The 16,354-nt window shown below is 53.1% G+C and overlaps 1 protein-coding gene across 1 annotated transcript in view; it reads left to right on the top strand.

The window, feature by feature from the left end:
• Positions 1-9,400, top strand: part of RAMP1 (receptor activity modifying protein 1) — a 52,775-nt gene extending 43,375 nt beyond the window's left edge. The window contains exon 3 of the mRNA XM_058299794.2: positions 8,095-9,400. Coding sequence (XP_058155777.1) covers positions 8,095-8,350 — 256 coding nt within the window. The 3' untranslated portion in view covers positions 8,351-9,400. The remainder of the gene's footprint in view (positions 1-8,094) is intronic.
• Positions 9,401-16,354: the final 6,954 nt, after the last annotated feature.

Raw genomic sequence — 16,354 nt, 5'->3', positions numbered from 1 at the left:
GAGGGGCCTGCGCGGCTGGGGGTGGGGACGCGCGACCCTGGGAGCCTGGGCGCGGGCAGCGGGCGTGGGCGGTGCAACGCGCGGGATACTGCGCCGGGATCCATCCGCGACCCCCGACCCCGGGCCCTGCAGTGGCGCGCTCGGGACCCTGCCGGGCGCCAGGCGCGCCACTGGGGAACCCTTGGGAATTGGGCCTTTACTCCCTGCAGCGTCCCGCGCGGGGCGCAGCGGTTACCCCCACGTCACCCTGAGGTTCAAAGCCGAGAGCGATGGGGGCGCATTGGTGACACCGGGGGAGCAGCCCTCGGCCGGGTTCCTGCCCCACCTTCCAGGGCTGAGGGTCCCGGACCCACAGGCTGCGACCCCGGCTCCTCGTGCATTGCCTCGTTTGCAGGCGTCCCAGCCCCCGGGGTGGCCTCCAGTCCCGGGAGGGGGTCCCAGAGCTGGTTTCCCACGCCTGGAAGAGCCAGGAGAGAACAAGCTTCCAGGGAAGGCGGCCAAGGAAGAGGTGGTCCCCAGGGTGGGGAGGCAAGCGTGGTCTGGGGGAGGAGTCACCCCAAGTCCGGGCGAAGAGGAAGGTCGAGTAGAAGGAAGAGACCGAGCATGCTCAGAGCGGCCCAGGGTCCCCGTGGCCCCGGCTCTCCAGGTGGGGGCCGCAGGGCAGGGGCCGCGCCGCCCCCGGGGCCTCTGAGCCCTGGGGCCGTGCTGGGTGTGGAGGGGCCGCCCCCACCACGTTGGCAGGGGCCTGCCAGGCAGCAGAGCCTGGGGGTCCCCAACAAGCCTCCACCAACACCACCTACCCTGGGGTTCCGTTCTCAGCGGCTCTGGGACCCTCACTATGGCACATCGGCGCCCCCTGCAGAAAGTCTAAAAGCAATGCCTGCTCATTATAGAAAATTTGGAAAACCCCAAAAAGTAGAGATTAGAAAATAAAAGTCCCTCGTCTCCCCTCCACCTGGAGGTGTCAGCTCTTAACAGCCTGGAGTATTTCCCCTCCTGGGTGAGCCATTTTACACTGAAGTCACGTAGTTTATATCATTTAGTCTAATCTGCTTTTCTTCCACATCATCACATCAATATTTGCCCACATCTTTAAAATTTCTTACTAAATATTATTTGAATAGCCACATAACAGAGAATCTTAAAAATAACTTTTTACCTCTGCCCTGTTGTTGCTGTTTTTCACTATTAATTCTGCAGTGAACATAATCTTACGTTACTTTTGTCTGCATTTCACGTTAACTTAGAATAACTCTAAGACGTGGAGGTACAGGGTCAAGGGGTATCTGTGATTTTGAGATTATCCACACATATTGCCAAATTGCTTTTCAGAAAAAAATGTTACCAACTTATCTTCCATTGGTAATAAGTGCCCAAACCTTCACCAGCATTGCATATTCTTGTTTTAAAAAGAGTGCTATTTGGATGTTTGCTTTTTTTCCTTTATAGTGAGGCTAAACGTCTTTTCAGATACTTATTAGTCAGTAGTCGTTTGTATTTCCAGAAGGAACATGTAGCCAAAAGCATCGGGGTGCCCTCTCTGTGTTTTGCACCCACCCACAGACCACTCCCTAGGTTCCCCTCCCCATCTACCTGGAAACTTGACAGGTCCTCAAATGGACCAGCTTCACCTGCTCAGGCTGCCAGGTAGTGGGAAGCGCCCCCCACCCCCACCCCCTGTGAATTGTCCAGGGTAAAGGCAGGCAAATGTTGCAGATAAAGGGAAAAGTGGTTCCTCGTCAGAGTTTGGAGGGCTCAGACACACGTTGTTTACAAGACAAGAGACTGGTCGGGGAGGAAGCAGTAAGAGAAATTCCACTAACTGGGCACCCGCAGTGTGCCAGGCCATTTGCCACTTTTAATTTTATGGCCCGGTAATCCTTCGAGGTGCGTAGGTGTGTCTTCAAAGCCAGCCAGGTGAGGTGAGGCCCTCGGGAGAAGAGGTGGAGGTGGGATTTGAACCTGGGTCTGTGGAGTACCAGGGCCCAGGCTCAGTTACTCCATTTTAGGCCAGTCAGGGCGAGCTGGGAGACAACAGCAGCCACAGGTGTCCTCAGAGCAGAGGAGCCACCTGTGGGCATCAGAGGGCACCCTTCACGTCAACAAGAAAGCAGCCGTGAATCATGGTCCCTGAGCCTTGATTTGAGACCCAGATGTGCTGGAAATTCCACCACAGATTCCAGAACATTCCAAGCAAAGTTTGCTTAAGGGCCCAGAATAGAAGGTCCTGGCCAAAAAAGGACAATTACTCAGCTACATAAGAACTGAAAACAGAGGGTTAAAGCCAGGCTATTTGTTCTAGATTATTTTGGGCCCCATCGGTCGGTCAGTACAACGTTCTTTTAAAAAGACGTCTGCGCTCCGAGGGGGATTCTTTCTTGCACGCGTCACTGCTGACACGCATTTACTGAAGGTCTCAGCTGTCACTTCTGTATAAATAAACAGGATGAAGTGGGCAGCTGGCTGCCCATTAGAGTTATTTTTAGGCGTGGCGGCTTTGCAAACGGGAAGGATAGCATTTCAAGAAGAGAGGGCCTGGTCTCAGAATAGCCTCAGCCTGGGCCCGTGGTGGCACAACTCCCGGGTGGGTCGGCCACCTCCCGTGCTTGCCGGCCCACCTCCTTGTTCAGATTGTTGTCTGTCACTGGGCCCGCACAACGCCAAAATCTGTGGCAGTTTGGGTGGGTCTGAGGGTACAGAGGGGACAGCCGTTCAAACCAGCATTTGTGACGTGTAGCCCTGCTGTGGTGGACCCAGAGCCAGCTCAGAGCGCTGCACTTTGCTGTCCAACAGCCATACCTGACACATAGCAGGTGCATGATCTGGGTTCCTTCATCTTCTTCTCCTGAGTCCACACCCGTCACGCCTTCCTGAGGCAACTTCCACTTACTTCTGCTTCGCTCGAGTCCCTGCTCACCTGGGGAAACCTTGCGCCCCAGGGCCAGTGAGGAGTAGGGAGTAGGACCCCACACCCTCCCCTCCCTCCACCGCTCTCTCCCCTTGTGCCCGCAGCCCCCTCATGTGGACTGATGGGGCCCTGTGGCCGTGGACTAAGGAACCGCGAGCGCAGCCAGGGGAGGTGGAGTGGCCCGGTGATTCGGGTACCCCCGATAGGGCTGGGGCGGGGGGCAGCCGCTGCTGAAGGGGTCCCAGCGCTAAAGCCTCCCTGAGGTCTCCTCGCCGTTGATTTGCGGCCTCTGCTCCATTTACTCACTTTCCAGATGAAAAGTAAGGAAACCATGTCTTTTCAATATCTTCATTTTTATCATTTCTGGAGCTCTACATTCCTTTGTGTGGATCCCAAACTCTTTCCAGTTTTAGAATGTTTTGACTGTAGAAGACCTTAATTTCACCTTCATATTTGAATGGTATTTTTGTTGGATATAGAATTCTGGACTGACAGGGTGTTCTCTTTCTTTCAATACTTGAAAGTCATCTTTCCATTCTCTCCAGGCTTGTGTAGTTCTTGGCAAAAAGTCTGCTGTAATTCATATCATTGCCCCTCTGTGTCTTTTTTCCTTCTGGTTGGCTTCAAGATTTTTTTCATTATCTTTGGTTTTCAGCAGTTTGACTTTGTTATGTATGTGTGGTTTTGTGTGTTGTTGCTGTTGCTTCACTCCTTATCGTGTTTGGACTATGCTGAGCTTCTTGGATTTATGATTTGATGGCATTTATTATTTTTGGAAGATTCTCAGCCATTATATCTTCAAATATTTCTTCTGCTGCTTCTATAAGGCCTCTTCCTTCTGCAGCTCAAATTACCTGTTAAAGTTGATGTTACTGCTACTGCTGCTACTGTCTCACAGCTCTTGATGCTCTGAGATGTTTTTTTTCTTCTGTGTTCTAGTCTGAGTAATTTCTATTGGCCTATCTTCAAGGTCACTAATTCTTTCCTCGGCTGTGTCAAGTCTGCTGAGGAGCCCCTTGAAGGAATTCCCTCACATTTTTTGTTTCTAGCCTTTGTTTGACTTTATTCAAGTTTCCATCTCTGCTGAAATTCTCCATCTGTTCATACATATTGTTTATCTTTTCACTAGCCCCTCTGTCCAATTAATCATTTTATTTTTTTTTTAAGATTTATTTATTTATTTAATCCCACCTCCCCCCCACCCCCGGTTGTCTGTTCTCTGTGTCTGTTTGCTGCGTCTTGTTTCTTTGTCCACTTCTGTTGTTGTCAGCGGCACAGGAAGTGTGGGCGGCGCCATTCCTCGGCAGGCTTCACTTGCTTTCGCACTAGGCGGCTCTCCTCACGGCGCACTCCTTGCACATGGGGCTCCCCTATGCGGGGGACACCCCTGTGTGGCACGGCACTCCTTGCGCACATCAGCACTGTGCATGGGCCAGCTCCACACGGGTGAAGGAGGCCCGGGGTTTGAACCGTGGACCTCCTATGTGGTAGACGGACGCCCTAACCACTGGGCCAAGTCCGTTTCCCCAATTAATCATTTTAAAGGCCTGTAACATAGTTCCAACATCTGGGTCACCTCTGAGTCTGGTTTTGTTGATTACTTTGTCTCTTGACCATGGGTTGGTTGGGTTTTATTATTATTGTTGTTGTTGTTGCTGCTTTGTTTGTGTTTCCTAATTTTCCATTGAATGCTGGACATCATGTGTAGAATAGGGGGATGGAGTGTAGACAGGTAAATAGTATATTGTGGAAGTTTATCAACCTTGTCAGGAGCTGAACTTGGTTTGAGTGTCATTGTTGCTCTGGTTACTTTCAGTGCACCAGTGACTTCAAATACCTCTAGTGGTGAATGGGCTGCCTTGCCTTGTGCTGGGGTAATGGAGGATTCCTCAATGCTGTAGACTCCTGATGCTTTTTACACCCAGACCAGGCTTGAGGTGGGGGCACGGGGTTCTATCTATTCTGGTCCAGCCTCAGCTCACATAGACCGTGCGCTCCTTGGCTTCTGCATTCTTGTCCCTCCTCCCTGCAGCAGCCAAATTCTGCCTTGAATTTGTAAGGGTCTTAGAGGGAAGGATTCCTGCCCCTTCCCCAGTGGTAGGAGACCTCTGCCTGGGACAGCACAGGCTCCTAGGCCCAGCCTCATTTCTGCCACCCTCCCATGGCGAAAGAATTTTTTTAAAATCTATCCTTCTTCCAGCCCTGGGGCGTCTTGCCTGTGCCCTGGAGGTGGCAGGCTTTTTTGTCCTGCCCCCAGCAGTTTAAGGATGTTGCTTCCAAGGAGAGGGGTCCAGACAAGTGGGAGGGTTTGAGGCCTGCTCCCCCATTGCCGCTGCAGCCACTGATCACCTGTGGACCTGTGGGCGGGAGGTTTGCTGCACCTCCAGTAGCCTGAGCCTTTGCTTCATTGGAGAGAAGAATTGGGGCAATTCAGGGCATTTGGGGCCTGTCCAGTGGCAGCTGACCTCTGGCCTTCCCTCTGTCTCCCTCCCAAGCACCAGATGGAACTTCATGTGGGAGGGCTGGCGAGGCTTCCAGACGCCCCCAGTCCACCGACGGTGCCACCGCATGCTTGTGCTGAGGGAGTGGTGAGGTGTGGCTGCCTGCACAGCCAGCTCATGCACCCGCCACGGGACACACCTGCTGAGGTTTGGGTCTCCAGTTACTCATGACGTCACCCGGCTTCCTCAGGGTACCCCCACACAGCCGGCCGTGAGTGGCCACCGTGAACCCCGGGTACTGCTGGGCTGTTGCTGCCATGCCTCCTGTCTCTGGATGTGCAAACCTAGCGTGAGACCAGAACAAACCCAGACCCAAAGTTGAAAAGCACTCGTGAGCTCGTGCCCCGCGCAGATGCCACGCCTGCATCCCGTATCACACGGGGCTGGGCTCGCACCGGGGCCCACACGGCCTCCACGGCTCGCTTGTGCCCACAGCAGTCCTGACCCCAGAGTGGACCGGACGCAGCCAGGCAGGCGCCAGTGCCGCATACACGCCTGGCCATGGGGGCAGGGGCGCCGGGGGCGTGTGCAGACCCCGTGGCCGGACGCAGGCACTAGCGTGTCAGCTCCTCGGTCCCCAGGTAGGTTCCTCACCTTCCAAAGCTGTCTCCCCTTCCACAAAATCCCAGATAACGGTGGTACCCAAGAGCAATTGGGAGCACACACCGACATGCTAAACGAGCACCCAGTGGACGTTGATGATGGGTTGCCACGGAGATGGTGACAGTGATGGAGTGCCACTGATACTCTTGTGAGGCACCTGCCCCTGAGCCGCAGCCCTGGCCCCCAGCCCCAGGCCCCCCGAGGGCTTCCCTCCTGAACTATAGCTGTCATCAAGCAAGAGGTACAGGGGCAGAGTGTGCAATGTAGAGGCAGATGTCCTGGGCCTACAACCTCTGAGCCTCAGTTTCCCCTACTGTAACGGGCCCAGGGACACCTGCCTCCTGCTTTGGAAGATTACTTAGGACAGCGGCGACCTGGGAGCCCCTTGGACACTGTCCTGGTCCATTTCAGCTCAGAAGGGAGTCCACAAGCCCGCGTCCGGGGAAGGTTCTTCAGAAGTTAGGAGGCAGCGTGTGCCCTTCCCCGGAGCCCGCTCCCTTGCACCTCTTCCCGGGGTGAGGCACAGCCGAGGGTCCCAAGACACGGCCAGGGTGGGGTTGGGACACGGCCCCGCCGTGCCCTGACTCTCGCAGTCCCAGGGGAGCAGGAGGCGCTCGGTGATGGCGCCTTCCATCCTGCGTGGGAGCAGCCCCCAGCCCGCCCCTCGCCTGCGGCCCCGCCCCTGCCCCCTCTCCCCGCCTGCCGGCAGCCGGGCAGCCAGATGGGTGGGCACAGCCTCTCCAGCCACGACCCACGGCCTCTGGGGTCTGCAGTTAGATCACACACATGCACAGAATTACACGCACAGTCACCCCAGCACATGCATACTGACACACAGAGACACACACAGAGCTGTGCACACACACGTACAGAATCGTGCACACAGTCCCACGCCCACACGGCACACAAGCCCTCACACGCGCAGGCACGCGCCGGCCGCCGCCCCCGCTCTCTCGTGCTGAGCCGCTGCCGTCCCCACCGCCTCAGGGCTGTCCGCTCCTGAATGTTCCCGCAGGACTCTGGAGCCTTCGCCCCTGCAGGATCGGGGCAGCTTCCGTCCCAGGGCTGCGCGGGGGTCTCGCCACCCTGTTCGGTTCTTCTCCCGGCCAGGGCTGCCCAGCCTGCCGGCCCCCCACCACGGCCGTGACCTGGCCGGAAGAAGCTGTGCAGCCACTGAATGGCGTTGTTGCCGCGGCAGGGGCAGGGCCGAGACCCCTGTGGGCTGGGTGGCGTCAGGGACATGAGTGGCCCCAGGGGTATCGGTGGCGCGGGGTGGCATACTCAGCTTCTGGCTCTCAAAGGGCGGCCTGGCCATTAGCCCTTGACCCTTTGGTGGGGGGTCCCCCCAGGCTGACTCCCCAGGACTGAGACCACCCCTGACCGCCAGTCCCTTGATCAGGGCCCCCTGTCCACTGAGGTGAGGAAGGTGTTGCAGCTGGGACCTGCTCAGCCATGTTCTCCTCCTGGTGATGGCAGAGCTGCGAGAGGCCCCGCAGTCACAACAGCACTTCACACTGTGGCCCCATCACATGCCACACAGTTGATGGGTGAAAGCAAGTTTCTTGGACAAGGAAAGAGTTGGGGTGGGAAGCCCACCGCCCTACCAGAAGGACCTGCAAAGGCACGTTATGCGGTGGAGCTGCGGGAGGGATGGTCAACTGGGACTTTATTAAATTTATCCCAAAGAGAAGCCCAGTTTCTCCCTCCAGACTCGCCCGATGGGGAGGCCACGCCCCCTCCCTGGTCCTGGGTGGGAGAGGCCGGGGGTCTGAGCTCAGGGAAGGACGGGCCCACCGCGGGGAAGGGGCTTCCCGCACTATGTGCCGAGCACTCCCTGGCTCCGGTGAACAAACCGGCCACACACCCCGTCCTCGTCCTCGGGAGCTTAGGGCCAGAAAACAAACGAGCGGCGGAGCTCGCTACAGCGACAGGCGGTCCCTGCTGCGGGGAAAATACCAAAATGCGGGGGTGGGGGGGGAATCCCCGCCCCTGCCATGCCGGGTGGGGGAGGACCCCCCCGGCCGCCTTCCGGGGTGCCCCCGCGGGCGCTGTCCCGGCGCTGACGGCGTGCGCCCCCCGCAGGACCTACGGCGACCTCAGCGACTGCACGCGGCACGTGGCCGACAGGCTGGGCTGCTTCTGGCCCAACCCCGCGGTGGACGCCTTCTTCCTCGGCGTGCACCGGCGCTACTTCCGGAGCTGCCCCGCGTCCGGGCGCGCGGCGCGGGACCCGCCCAGCAGCGTGCTCTGCCCGTTCATCGTGGTGCCCGTCGCCGTCACCCTGCTCGTGACGGCGCTGGTGGTCTGGAGGAGCAAGCGCGCCGAGGGCATCGTGTAGCCGGCGGGCGAGGGGCGGGGGCGCGGTGCCCGGGCCGCCCTGCACGCTGGGGTTTAGGGGAGGGGGGAGGGACCCAGTACCAGGGCGCCCCTGCAAGCCAGGATTTAGGGGAGGGGTGGGAGAGGGACCCCAGTACCAGGGCCACCCCTGAACGCCGGGGTTTAGGGAAGGGGTGGGGGGAAGTGGGGTCCTGCAGTACCAGAGCTGTCCCTGGATGCCAGGATTTGGGGGGTGGGGGGAGGGACCCCGGTACCAGGGCCACCCCTGAACGCCGGGGTTTAGGGAAGGGGTGGGGGGAAGTGGGGTCCTGCAGTACCAGAGCTGTCCCTGGATGCCAGGATTTGGGGGGTGGGGGGAGGGACCCCGGTACCAGGGCCACCCCTGAACGCCGGGGTTTAGGGAAGGGGTGGGGGGAAGTGGGGTCCTTCAGTACCAGAGCTGCCCCTGGATGCCAGGATTTGGGGGGTGGGGGGAGGGACTCCGGTACCAGGGCCACCCCTGCACACCAGGATTTAGGGAAGTGGGGTCCTGCAATACCAGGGCTGCCCCTGGATGCCAGGATTTAGGGGGGGAGGAACCCCAGTACCAGGGCCACCCCTGAATGCCGGGGTTTAGGGGAAGGGTGGGGGAGAGTGAGGTCCAGCAATACCAGGCGCCCCTGGATGCCAGGATATGGCAGGGGGAGGGACCCCAGTACCAGGGTCTCCCCTTCACACCATGGCTGTAGGAGAGGGGGCCAGGGCTTGGGGTACCTGCAATCCTGGGTGTAGGCATGGGGCTGGGGTGATTTCGGGGGCCTGGCTCAGGAGCAGAGTCCCGCCATGGCCAGGCAGCCCTGAGCTCCCCCTGGTCCTCCGGCCAGGTCAGAGCTGTGGGTTTCCGAAGCTTGGAAGCAGGGCATAGTTGTCATTTATTTCTGGGGACTGTTCTCGGCTCAGCTTCTCCAGTGTTTATAAACCCTCCAGGGCAAGGCTCCGACCCCTGAACCTGGCCACGTACCCCGGGGACATGTTCCAGGATGAGTACTTGTGATTAAAAGGATGCTCCCAACTGTGCACACGTCGTTCTTGGAGGGTGTTTGTCCTGTGGGTAGGAGGTGGGGGAAGCACTCTGCAGATTCCATCCTTCTCCAGCAGGGGGTGTCCATGGCGGGGTTTGATGGGGCCATGTCAGCAGGGACCCCCGGGGTGGCGACACGCAATGTGCTCCTCAGGCTCCCAGTGGTCCCATAGCCCCCACCCTTTACCCCCGACAGTCTGGAACCCCTGACTCAGAGGACTGGACTCAGACAGGAGGAGGTTTGGGTGTCCCCCTCCCCGAGGATGCCTCGGGGTTCCCAAGCCTTGCCAGTCCTAAGGCTCCCCACTTGCTTCCTTCCTGTCCCTGGGGTTGGCCCTACTTCCGCCTCTGCACACCAGCACGTGCCCCTCGGGGTGCTGCTGCACCCCATTAGCACTTCTTCCCAGGCCTCCTGTGGTGGTTTGGAGCTGTATGCACCCCAGAAAAACACGTTCTTTTTTTTTTTTAAAAGATCTGTCTATTTATTTATTTATCCCCCTCACCCAGCCCCCGTTGTCTGCTCTCTCTGTCCACTTGCTCTGTGTTCTTCTGTGTCTGCTTGTGTTCTCATTAGGTGGCTCTGGGAATCGATCCTGGGACCTTCCGAAGTGGGAGAGAGGTGCTCAATCTCTTACGCCACGTCAGCTCCCTCGTCTGCTGTGTCTCTTATTGTCCCTCCTCTGTGTCTCTTTTTGTCGTGTCATCTTGCTGCATCAGCTGTCTGCACGGGCCAACTTGCCACGCGGGCCAGTTTGCCTTCACCAGGAGGCCCGGGGAATCGAACCCTGGACCTCCCAGATGGTAGACGGGAGCCCAGTCACTTGAGCTGCATCTACTTACCTAAATGCGTTCTTACAGTTAACCCACTCCTGTGGTGTGGACCCACTGTGGGTTGGAGCTTTGGTGAGGCTACTGCAGGTGCGGGGTGGCCACCGCAGCCAGGTCAGGTCTTAACCCCATCACTGGGGTCCTTTATAAGAGAGTAAGATTCAGGCAGAGAGAGCCAGCTGGAGCAGCCAGAAGCTGATGGTCGGAGGGATCTGGAAGGGATGGGATCAGCCTGGAGAGACCACCACTGGTGTCGCCAAGCGACAGAGGGGCCCTGGAACGCGGATCGCCAGCAGCCTGCCCAGGACTCCGTGGTCAGGAAAAAAGCACCGCTCTGATGACGCCTTCACGTGGATGTTGCCCAGCCTCAAGCCATGCTGAAGAAACTCCGCCTGTTTAACCTAGCCCATTTCACGGCATTTGCTGGAGAGCCCAGGAAACCCAACACCCCCACTTCCAGCTGTGTTTCCGGGGGGCTCTGAATGCCTCAGAGGAGCCCCCTCCCACAGCTGCTCTTGGATGTCCTGAGCGCAGACCCTCTGCTCAGCCCCTGCAGCCCCCGGGCCACACATCACTGCACCCTGCTCTGCCTTCCAACCTCCCCCCTCCCAGGATGACCAAATACATGCCCACGCCCCTGCCCTCGCCCTCAGCGCTGGCCTCTCCCTCTGCCCTGCAGTTGCACATCCTCAGAACAGCAGTCCATGCCACTCCTTCCTATACCTTTCCACCTTGGCACACCACCACCTGGTCCAGATACACCCTCACTGCCCCTTGCCTCGTGCCAGGGGCCGTCCAGCAAGCTCGAACCCCCACAAAGCCAGGCCACCTGGCTGAGTCCACAAGGGACTGCTGTCAGCCAGGATGCTGGTGTAAGACACTCCAGGTGCCAATCTCCAACAGAATCTTCCAACTAGCAAAAACTGGCAGAGCCTTCTTCAAAACTACAGAAAATAAAGAATTAGAGTATCTGAGCAAGTGCCAAATCAAGAAAACCCAGCTTTAAAAACAGTAGGAGGGCAGCGGCTGTGGCTCAATCAGCTGGGCTCCCGTCTACCATATGGAAGGTCCTGGGTTCACATCCCAGGGCCTCCTTGTGAAGGCAGGCAGGTCTGCAAGCTGCGGAGAGCGGCCCGGTCCACAGGCGCCATGGAGCGCCGACTCAGCAAGGTGACGCAACAAGAAAGGGAGACAAGCAAAAACACAGAAGAGCACATAGCAAATGGACACAGAGAGCAGACTGCACGCAAAAAGCCACAAGGGGGATAAAAATTTTTTTAAAAACAGTAGGAGAAGCTTGTGGCACCCTTGCTAGCCCCTCCCTTAGCCCTTCCACTGCATGATGTGGCACATGCCTGTGCTCCCGTGTGGGTCCCTGGCCCTGTTCCAGAGGGAGCAGAGGAACGCTGTGTGCATAATGGGATAACTGCACGTCCCTGCCAGGTCGTGGGGCAGCAGCCTGAGAGACTGAACCAGGAAACTCGGCTCTGGCCCACCCACCCAGTGTTGGCCTGCGGGCAGAAGCAGCTTGTGGACAGCTCAAGGAGAGTAAGAATTAAGTCAAAGCAGCCGAAGCAAAGGATTATGTACTTTAAGACACCGTAGAGTTGAGGGGTGCAGTTTATTCCATAGAGAATAGAGGGGGCATTCAAATTCCTGCCAACAGGGGAAATCCTAAGGCCACAAGCAAGCACAAGTCCAGGACAAGACGCAGTCCAGGCTGCACATGGGCTCAGGTAAGAAGGAGCAGACCCTACACTTCGCAGTGGCCTCGGGAGGATCTTCTTGGTGCCACAGAGCCAATGTGCAGATGTTGTGAAAGGGGTTTTGTTTTTTGTTGGTTTTTATTAGCTCCTGGCACTCAAGGAAATCTCTGCCATATCACTAGCTGAATAAAAATGTAAGGAATAGAGAGCTTTGGGGACACAATCCCAGCCTCAACATTTAAAATATTACAAGACAAAGAAACAGGCAATTATGACCCATCCAAAGGGACAAGATAAAAATCCAGAAACCATCAACAAAGACCACACTTTGGATGTACCAGACACAGACATAAACAGTGAGATCCTCAATATGCTTATGGGAGATGGAATGCCCCCACAAAAGGGATGTTCAGGTCCCAGCCACTGGTCCTGTGGAGATGGACCCATCTGTAGCTAGGACCTTTGAAGATGTTATTAGGTGAACCAAAACTGAATGAGGGTGGGCTTTCATCCGATATAGCTGAAGCCCTTTTAAGCAAAGAGAAGCCATTAGGGACAGCCAAAAGCTGGAAGTCAACGGAGCCCAGGGGGGGAGAAAGAAGACACCACCATGGGCATTGCCTTATGGTGGAAAAGCCAGAGGACCCCAGGAGACTGCCAGCTAGCCAAAAGATACGACCCTGGGGAGATGCAAGCCTTCTAGTCCCGGGAACTGAGCCAATAAATTCCTCTTGTTACACCATCCCATTGCATGATATTTTAGTAGCCAGAAAACTAAAACAATGCTCAAGGAGATAAAGGAAAACACAGAGAAAGAACTAAAGGATGTCAATGAATGATATCCTTTATCACAATGATTAAGCAATGTGGGATAGAAAATTTTAAAAGAAACAAAAGAAACACTGGAGTTGAAGACACTGTAACTGAAATTCCCTAGAGGGTTTCAACAGCAGACTGGAGCTGGCAGAAGAAAGACTCAGTAACCTTGAAAACAAGACAACTGAAATTATTTGAGCTGAGAGAAGAAAGAAAAAATAATGAAAAAATAAATAAAAAAAGAACAGTGCCTAAGAATCTGTGGGATGCCATCAAGCATACCAATAAATAAAATAGAGAATTTAAAAAATGTAATAAAGACAAAACCAAAGTGGTTCTTTGAAAAGACCAATAAAATTGATAAACCTTTAGCTAGACTGACACAGAAAAAAGGAAAGAGGATAAAAGTAATTAAAATCATAAATGAAATGACCCCAAAGAAATGAAAAGGATCATAAGAAGATACTACAGAAAAAAAAGTGTATCCCAACAAAGTAGATAACCTAGATGAAATGGACAAATTCATAGAAATACACAAATTTCCTACACTGACTGAAGAAGACATAGGGATATCAACTGACCAATAACTAGTAAAGAGACTGAATCATTAATCAAAAACCTCCCAACAAAAAATCTCAGGACCATTCACTGGTGAATCTTAGCAAACAAAGAATTAGCTCCAATACTGCTCCAATTCTTGCAAAAATTGAAGAGGAGAAAAACTTCCTAACTCATTTTATGAGGCCAACATCACTCTAATACCAAAGTCAGATAAAGATAACACAAGAAAAGAAAATTACAGACCAACATCCCTTATAAATAATGATGGAAAAGTTCTCAACAAAATACAGCAAAATACAGCACATTAAAAAGAGTTATACACAATAATCAAGTGGGACTTATCCCAGGTATGCATGGGCAGTTCAACATAAGATCAGTTAATGTAATACACCAGATTAACAGAAAATTAAAGGGGGGGGTGGGGAGAGAAACACGATATTCTCTATTGACACAGAAAAGGCATTTGACGAAATCCTTCATGCCTTCTTGATAAAAACACTTTAAAAACTGGCCACAGAAGGAAACTTCCTTAACATGATAAAAGGTATATTTGAAAAACACACCCCTAACAACATACTCAATGGTGAAAGACTAAAAATTTTCACCCTAAGATCAGGAATAAGACAAGGATGCCTATTGTCACCACTGTTATTCACATTCTACTGAAAGTTCTAGCCAGAACAATTAGGCAAGAAAAAGAAATAAAAGCTAACAAAATTAGACAGAAAGCAGTATAACTCTCCCTAATTATAAACACTATGATTCTATATATACAGAAAATCCTGAAAACTCCACAAGAAAGCTACTAGAGCTAATAAATGAATTCAACAAAGTGATCGGGTACAATGTCAACACCCAAAAATCAGTAGTTTCTATACACAAGCAATGAAAAATCAAAAGAAGAAATAAAGAAAAAATTCCACTTACAGTAGTAACTAAAAGAATCAAATCTCTCGAAAAAAAATCTAATCAAGGATTGCTAAAAGCAATCAAAGAAGACCTACATAAATGGAAAAACATTGCAAATTCATGACTTGGAAGTCTAAATAAAGTTAAGATGCCATTTCTAGCCAAAATGATTTACAGATTAAACATAATCCCAACAAAATCCCAACAGTCACTGTTTTAGTCAACCAAAGGGGTGCTGATGCAAAATACCAGAAATTGGCTGGTTTTTATAAAGGGTATTTATTTGGGTTATGAGCTTACAGTTACCAGGCCATAAAGTATAAGTTACTTCCCTCACCAAAGTCTATTTCCACATGTTGGAGCAAGATGGCTGCTAACTTCTGTGAGGATTCAGGCTTTCTGGGTTCCTCTGGGCTCAGCTTCTCTGTTTCTTCCACAAGGTCAGCTGTAGACTATGAGGCTCTGTAGGCTTTGCCTCTCTCCACAAGGTCAGCTGTAGACTATCAGGGGAACAACTCTGTCTCTTTCCCCGGTGCTCCAGCTTAAGACTTCAGCATCAAACTCCAACATCAAAACTCCAACATCAGAAAACCCTCAACTCTGTTCTTTGCCATGACTTTTATCTGTGTGAGTCCCCACCCCTTGCCCTAATCATAACTCAATCATGCCCAGGTACAGATCAGATTACAAGCATAATCCAATATTTCTTTTTGGAATTCAACAATTATATCCAACTGTTATAGCCATCTTTGCCGAAATGGGAAAGCCAATCATTGACTTTATATGGAATATAAAGGACTTTGAATAGCCAAAGCCATCTTGGAAAAAAAACAAAGTTGGAAGATTCAAAGTCCCATTTTTAAAACTTATTACAGGGAAGCAGCTGTGGCTCAAGCAATTAAGCTCCCATTTACCATATGGAGGACCAAATTTTGATTCCCAAGACCTCCTGGTTAAAAAAGAAAAAATAAGTAAAACTTATTACAAAGCTACCATTATCAAAACAGCATATCCAACATGTGAAAGTAGACTTTGGTGAGGGAAGTAACATATATTTATGGCTTGGTGTCTGTGAGCTCCTACCCCAAGTAAATGCCCTTTATAAAAACAAAAAACAAAAAACCAGCATAGTATTGACACAAGAACAGACATATAGTCTAATGGAATCAATTGGAAGTACAAAAATAAACTCTCAGGACAACCAGCAAGATGGCAGCAGAGTAAGCAACTCCTAGAGTCAGCATGTGCTACAGTGCAGTTAGTAATCACCCAGAGCATCTAAAGCACCTGTTTGGGAGCTCCAGGAGACCAGAAGAGCATCCTGCAATATCCTTGAAGGAAGGGGAGGAAGATTCATAAGTAGAGCACTCCTCACCACTGAGGCTGGTACCCATCCTCCACTGATGGCACAAGCCATGTCAGGAGTTATACTGCAGCTAGAATTGGAAGCTCCACTTCACAAAAACAGGGGAGGAAGAGACAGTTGAACACAAACTTCAGCTACTGATTAGTAAATTTGGTGGGCTAAAGTATAATCCAAAGGACAGCTAAATTTTGAACATATCCAAGTCAGAAAGAGGCTGGTAGCCACCATTTTAACTCCACCCCTGGCACAAGGGGAAGCAGGATGGACTGAAAATTACAGTGCTGGTAGGAAATAGTTTCTTTCCATCCATATCAGGTTACAGCTCTAGCCTAAGCCCCAGCCCCACTCTGGCAGGGAGGAAGCTGGTGGGCCCTACACCTCTCCAGGCAACTGCAGGTACATTTGACTGGCACAGACTGAATAGTCAGAAGTCTACTGGAGCAACTGCAGTCATTTTGGACCAGCACAGCATAGATTGCTACCCACACCTGCAGCTCCATTCCTGTCCTAGGAAGGGGAGAAAGGGGCATGAAGCTTCATCAGTCTCTCTGGGCAACTATAGTCTGGGCCAGCATGACTTGATTATTACACATGGCTGTGGTTCTGCCCCTACTCCTGGCAAAGGAGAAAGTTGGAAGGAGCTTCGATGGTCCCTGGGTCAATGAAGGCATCTTGAGACTCCACAGCTTACAGCACCAACTACATCCTGGGCTTCCACTACACAACCAACAAGGGAGAAAGGGCAAGAAAACCCTAAAC

Source organism: Dasypus novemcinctus, chromosome 7 (assembly GCF_030445035.2).
Source record: "Dasypus novemcinctus isolate mDasNov1 chromosome 7, mDasNov1.1.hap2, whole genome shotgun sequence".
Taxonomy (NCBI): domain Eukaryota; kingdom Metazoa; phylum Chordata; class Mammalia; order Cingulata; family Dasypodidae; genus Dasypus; species Dasypus novemcinctus.
This window is presented reverse-complemented; position numbering and strand designations above follow the sequence as displayed.